A 6,539-nucleotide genomic window follows, 5' to 3' on the forward strand; every position below is an offset into this window, starting at 1 on the left:
CGACACGTGGAGTAAATACAGTATGAGAGAGTGAGGGGTGGTGGAGGGGGGAACCATTGTGTGTACATGCACAGTTTCACCAGGTTAGAATGAGCCTGACACCAGACATTTAGTAGCTTGAGTGACACACAGTTTAACTTTATATCACATCTTATTGACAGTGTAAACAGCCTGTATTTAAGATAGGCCTATAAAAACATAAACACATATTTAGTGTAATTAAAAGCGTGTCACGTCAATCAAAAAGTGCAGCTGAGAGTGTGGCTGTATATTAAAAAAACATCACATGTTATTACAAAGCCTTATAATGTGTATTTAAACACATTTACGCAAACAGATATTTAAGTTAAACTACAAACCTGCGTCATTGGAGATCATTTTTATAGATCTTTATAATTAAAGTGTCAGTGACTGATTGACAAGCGCTGTTCGGTGGCATCCACGTGCATGTTTTTAATAATAATTAAGCATTAAAAGTTTGTTTTCGCAGGGTGAACGCCTCCACTTTCTCCCGCTGAAGTCTTGTTTTAAAGAGCAGAGTGGTGTGACGACGAGCTGCTTTAATTAGCGCGACGAGCCTGTTGGGCCACTGGCGTCCTAAATCAATATAGCAGAGGAAAGCAAAGTGCTCTAAGGCCTCACACACACACACACACACACACACACACACACACACACATATATATATATATACACACACACACGCACATGAACGCACACCCATGCGTGCTCCTGCCAACATGTAGACCCATGAAGAAAAGGCAAATCTGCTGCAGAATAGGCGCACCAAAGCCCATTATGAGATTTGATTTTTTTGTTTTTAAATGTGTGTGTCGTCTTGAAAAATCACGCACCACATTTTTGGGCATATTTACGCACAAAAGCGCACGAGCTGCTACGTTTCGGCGGCACGTCATGTGACTTTGCATTGGATTTTTTTTTTATAGGAGCACATAAGGGTCTGCATGCATAATGAGCACATGCATAGGTAGGCTTACATCAGGGGCCAAAGCTGGAGGTGCTTCATTTGTTTTTAAATAATAATAATGTTTTTGCCCAAATTCAATTAAACCAACTGAACATCATGTCGTCGTGATTACATTGTACAAACAGCTCACGTGCTCGCACCACGCGCGTAAATAAAACCACAAAAATATAGATAAAGTTTGGAGGGGAGGGGGGTCTCGCACGTACAGCGAGCCTCTGCTGCCACTTTTACTAATGGAGACAAAGAAAAATGATGCCCACTTCTCTATATCATTGAATTCAGTTGCTAAGCAACTAGTATGGGAAATCATCCGCGAAATTCAAATCCTGCAGCGCGAGGACACGTTTTGTTGAGTTTTGCTGAATAGGCAAACGAGAAAACTCAAAGAAAAAAAAAGAAAAAAGAAAAAGTTTGGGAGCTGGAGGATGTTTGCCTCTTCCAGCCACGAGGAAATACCAAAAATATATTTTTTTTAAATAACAGCTTTAACATTTTGAACCATTAACACGAAAAAAACAGCCACTTCTCCAGGATTATTATTATTATTGTTGTTAAGTCCTGATATGAATCTGCAGCTCCTCCGACATGTCAACCAGCACTTCAGACAGACACAATCAATAAACTCTCTCTGACCCACTGCCCCGCATCCTAAAAAAACACAACATGTCAGACTCTCAGGAGCTCTAACACACCTGGACAACACGCCACAGTTCACCTTTTTGAGACAAACATCCACTTTTGGGCGTAAATCAACTTTTTATTTATTTATTTTTAACCAGGCGCCCGTCAAACAGCCCAAATAACGACCACCTCGACGCCATTAATGTGATGCAACGTAAATATTACATAAGTGCAGTCAGGACGTGAGGTGGGACACAAAATGGACGCGTGTGTTTGTCACACTCTCTAATTTTTATTTTTATTTTGTTTAGGCACAGTTTGGGTCACCTACTGTTTTTTTTTTTTTTAGTCGCCCAAGGCCCAAAGCAGATGTAAACAAACAAGATATTAGCGCCATTATCGTGGAGGACGCCATGATTAATTTAAATCCATATGCTAATAACACCGTCACGGGATGCTAGCACAGCTTCCTTTCAACTTATTAGCAAGCTAACTTGTCGTCTTCTTTGTGAATTTAAGCAAATAAAACGCCATATATTTTTTTTTTTGTAGTTTTGAAGCAGTATTTTCACGTTCAAGCCCCCACAAAGAGTCTTTGTTGTGTTATTATTCTAATGCACGTTATTATTAGCTGCATCTGGGACAGAAACAGTCCACCATTTTCTTCATTAGCTGCTGTGCAAGGCAGAAAATAGCACACAGGGGTGATTCCCACAACCTTTCTTCATAAAACAACAGGATATAAAACCTCAGAAGACAAACATGACTGCGTTTCATTCTAACAAATTTATTGTGTCTCAATCAGCTCGTACGGAACCACTACTGGAAATTAAATTACAATCAAATTATCACATCAAAATATACCCTTATTACCTAACAACGGTCAGCTTATGATGATTTTGTGCTCCTTTCGAAAAAAACAAACAAAACGATAATAATAATAAAAAAAACAAAGTAAGAAAAATGTGGAAATAAAAACAAGAAATAAAAAAAGGGGAGTAGGAGGGGGAGGAAAGCATCTTACACAAGTTTCCTGGAAGAGGAAGAAGAAAAGGGGGGGAAAATAAATTACCGTTTGGAATAATTCATACGTATTCCGAATAAAATATTAAAACAAGTAATTCTGATGAAAAATATAAAGTAAATAACTCAGATCAGTATCTGATCTAGTGATCTATATTGCCGGCTTTACAGAGTTTTTTGTTTATTAAAACCTACCAAAGAACACTGCTTAGAAAGGGCAGCATTAATAGTATATCCACAGCACCCACTCAGTCACACTTGGCAACATCTTGATTTTTTCCCCCCCAAATAAGTGCAGTTGAAAGTCTCTCTTTTTTTTTTCTTTCTCAAAATGTCTTTTTTTATGCTCTATTTGTTGAAAAAAAAAGAGGAGAAAGGGAGGAGAAAAATCCACTCGCGGCGTCAGAGTCCTTTAAATAATAAGAATAAAAAAAACAGATCTTTGAGATCAAGTCCTGGTTGTTGTTGTTGTGAGGGGGCCTCAACGTAATCCTCCGTTTTCTTTCTTTCTTTCTTTCTTTCTTTCTTTCTTTCAGTGTGAGTGTGTGTGAATAAAAACCATGCAGTCCATCTTCAGGGGAAGAAAATAAAATAGCTGGGAAATCATGATGGAAGCGTCGTGGATGTCACTCTCTTATTTGTTGCAGTTTTATTCCCCCCCTCCTCTCTTATTGTGAAGGGGGGAAAAGGCGGTTCAGTCCCATGTCTAAATATACAAAATGCCTGCTCCTTTGTTTTTTCTTCAATCAAACACAGGATAATGGAAAAAAGTGGTGGGGTTGGGGAGGGAAGATTTTTTTTTCATGTGGAGGGTTAAAGGGAGGAGAAAAATGTTTCAAAAAATAAAAACAATACTTGGTTGTTTTTTTTCCTTCTTGGTGTGTTTTTAATGCGCCAAAATTACCTGGTGGAATGAACTTGTGGTTGTCACCCTCTGGTCGCTCGCCTCACTTGCATCTTTTAAGTAATCTACTAAAAAATGCCCCTGAAAGAAAAAAGCAGAAGGAACCTTTTAGACATTTTTTGTAGGGCCTGGATGGAAGAAGAAGAAGAAGAAGAAGAAGAAGAAGAAGATTTTTTTTTTGTTTGTTTTTCTGTTTTTTGTTTCTGAAGGGTGGGGAGGAAAAAGGTGATGTGGGGGGAAAAGGTTTCTCTCTCTTTCTCTGTTTTTTTCTCTGTGGGTGAAAAATAGATAACACAATTTTTTTTTTGCAGTCTCATTCATATTCCCTCACAATCACAGTATCAAAAAAATGTCTATCCTGGGAGATAGTCTGTATGTTTGTTTTTTTGTTTGCTTTTAATCAGTTTTAATTTCATATAAAATATTTCTGCTGTGCTGTTTTCTATGTTTCACTGAACATTCGTTTGCAGTCCATGGAGGGGGGCGGTGTTTCTGCACTCACATTGCCGACCTGAGAGTACACATCCTCCGGCGTCTGTGCCACTCCTGGGGGCGTCATCCGCTTTTCCTTCTGTCTCCTATTGCAAAACCACACTCTAACCACCTCTTTCTCCAGCTGCAAGTTGTCCGCCAGGGAGGTGATCTCCTGCGCCGAGGGTTTGGGGCATTTTAGGAAGTGGCTCTCCAGAGCCCCCTTGACGCTCACTTCGATGGACGTGCGCTTCTTTCGCTTCCTCCCCTGCGCCGCGATCTTGTCGATGCTGGTGGGGCTGCCGGTGGACGAGTCGGCCTCCTCCAGCCACTTGTTTAACAAAGGCTTCAGCTTGCACATGTTCTTGAAGCTCAGCTGCAGAGCCTCGAATCTGCAAATGGTCGTCTGAGAGAAAACGTTCCCGTACAGGGTGCCCAAAGCCAAGCCGACGTCCGCCTGCGTAAAGCCCAGTTTGATCCTCCGCTGCTTGAACTGCTTGGCGAACTGCTCCAGGTCGTCCGAGGTCGGCGTGTCGTCGTCCGAGTGCGGGTCGTGGCTGTTGACGCCGCCGTGGTGCTGGTGATGCGGATGCTGGTGGTGATGGTGGTGATGGTGGCTGCCGTGGTCCAGATCCGGGGTGTCCCCCCTCACCAAGCCCGGGTGCACCAAGCTCTGGCTGCCGGGACTCAGCATCCCGTTCACAGTGAAGCCACCGGGCTGCGAGTAGATGAGCGACTGCTGCTGCTGCTGTCCCCCGGAAATGGAGTTAATGTGCGCCGCAGTCGTGCTCCCCCAAGCCCCGGCGTGAGTCTGATGTGGAGCTAAATGAGGCGGCCTGTGGTGCAGCGCGGTGCCCGTGTGCAGATCGTCTCTGCCGGAGTTTTTCACGTCCTGCTGCTGCGGGCTGCCCGTCATCCCGACGGGGCTCGACGACCACGGCGATCCGGCTTCAGCTGCAGCCACCGCGGCTGCTGCTGCGGCCGCCGCGGCGTGCGGGAGGGACGTCACCCACTGATGGGCATGGCTCAGCATGTGTCCCCCGTTGCTCGCTGCCATCGCGCCTTGCATAAAGTCACTCTGTACCATCTTGACCGAGGGGTCTCCCCTGTAGCCTCCAGACCCCGAAGTAACCGCAGCACTGCCCGGCTGCATGCCACCACCTCCGGAGTCAGAGTGCACGATGGAGCCGGACGATAAGATGCTATTGCTGGCCAGATAAGGATTGGAAGCCGCGGTGGCCATTCCGTCAACCCTTATGAATATGTTTGTGGATAACCCCCCTCCCTTCTTTTTCTTCTTCTTCTTCTTACAGTCACTTCTTTCGAGCAGGCAAATTGTATCTCATGAATTATTCAAACTTTAAAAGTATGGGGAGCTTTTTTTTGGCGAATACCATCGACGAAAAAACTGAGTAAAATCCGCGCGTGTATTCATTCACACCATTTCTACTTCAGCTGGATGAAGCACCGCGCCGAGGAGAGGAAATTAGAAAAAAAAAATTAAAAAAAATCCAACGGTTCTTCTCAGAAGCCCTTTGAAACCATGTGCAGTCCGCTCGCAAACTTTTGCACCGGCGTGAAATTAAAAATGTAAAAAAGGAAAAAAAAAAAAAAAAAAAAAAAAAAAGGAGGATGAAGAAGACGCGTCGTCCCAAAACAAACTTTTGGCTTCTTGCGAGAAAACAATAATAAAAAAAAAACAACCCAGCCTCGCAGAAATTCTCCACAAAGTCCCAGTTTATGTCCCCTTTGGATGTGGAAAACATTAGCAGAGTGTCCTCAGCTCTTTTGTAATTCAGTCGCAGAGATTTCTCCCTCGCTTTATTCTTTTCTCTCTCTTCTTTTATAGCACTGTAGAGCCTCTCTTTGTTCTGTTTTGATGTATATAAACCTGCCAAACCACAAACTCCCGTTGAAGTAGAATCCCAGTGTAACTGCACGGCTGCTGCCTGCGAGCCTCTCCTCTCATTCGCTTGTTCTCTCTCTCCACCTCTCTCTCTATATCTCTCTGTCTCTCTCTCTCTCTCTCCCTGACAGGCCCTGGTAGTCCCGCCCACCCCCCTTTCCACCCCTCCCCGAGTCCCTCCGCCGACGACGCGCGGATGTTTACCCCCGTGCGTCCGCGCTGATTGGCCACTCCGAGGTGTGAGTGGCAGGGCTCGTCCAAAAAAGCTCTCGCTCCGGGGGCTGCGCGCAGAACCTCCTTCCGGGCTGTTCCGATTGGCTGGTTTTTAATTGCAGTCCAAACAAAAACGGGGCAACACAACTTGGTAGTAAATAGTACTGAGGTATAAGTACACAAACAGGGTAAATAAACTGCGACCTCTTCAGGGTTATGGTTCATAAACTCCCCCTCTTACCCAGAAAAGCTTAAATATATATTTCCACCTTATATTTATATATAAAACACCTGTTTTAAAGCGTCAATTTGATTATAAATGCGTCAAATTGACGTTCAGTAATGTAACGTGCTAGGATTCGTGTACATTTGCACGATTTTTCTAATTTAAAGTCACGAAAAAACTCCACAAT

At 43.8% G+C, this 6,539-nt stretch overlaps 1 protein-coding gene across 1 annotated transcript; it reads right to left on the reverse strand.

Moving 5' to 3' along the window:
• Window positions 1–2,376: 2,376 nt before the first annotated feature.
• pou3f3b (POU class 3 homeobox 3b) lies at window positions 2,377–5,968 on the reverse strand. The gene is made up of 2 exons (XM_084346758.1): window positions 4,039–5,968; window positions 2,377–3,617 (listed from the first exon to the last, which is right to left on the reverse strand). The coding sequence occupies exons 1-2, from the start codon at window positions 5,248–5,250 to the stop codon at window positions 3,519–3,521; spliced, it is 1,311 nt and encodes a 436-aa protein (XP_084202884.1). The 5' UTR covers window positions 5,251–5,968; the 3' UTR covers window positions 2,377–3,518.
• Window positions 5,969–6,539: the final 571 nt, after the last annotated feature.

Source organism: Pagrus pagrus, assembly GCF_965226575.1.
Source record: "Pagrus pagrus genome assembly, chromosome: 24".
NCBI lineage: Eukaryota > Metazoa > Chordata > Actinopteri > Spariformes > Sparidae > Pagrus > Pagrus pagrus.

Excerpts from the sequence above, each read along its gene's own strand:
- pou3f3b (XM_084346758.1), bottom strand. The coding sequence starts at position 5,250 with ATGGCCACCGCGGCTTCCAATCCTTATCTGGCCAGCAATAGCATCTTA. Across the intron at positions 3,618-4,038 it reads TGTACTCTCAGGTCGGCAAT|GGGCATTTTTTAGTAGATTA; the intron begins GTGAGTGCAGAA and ends TTTTTCTTTCAG.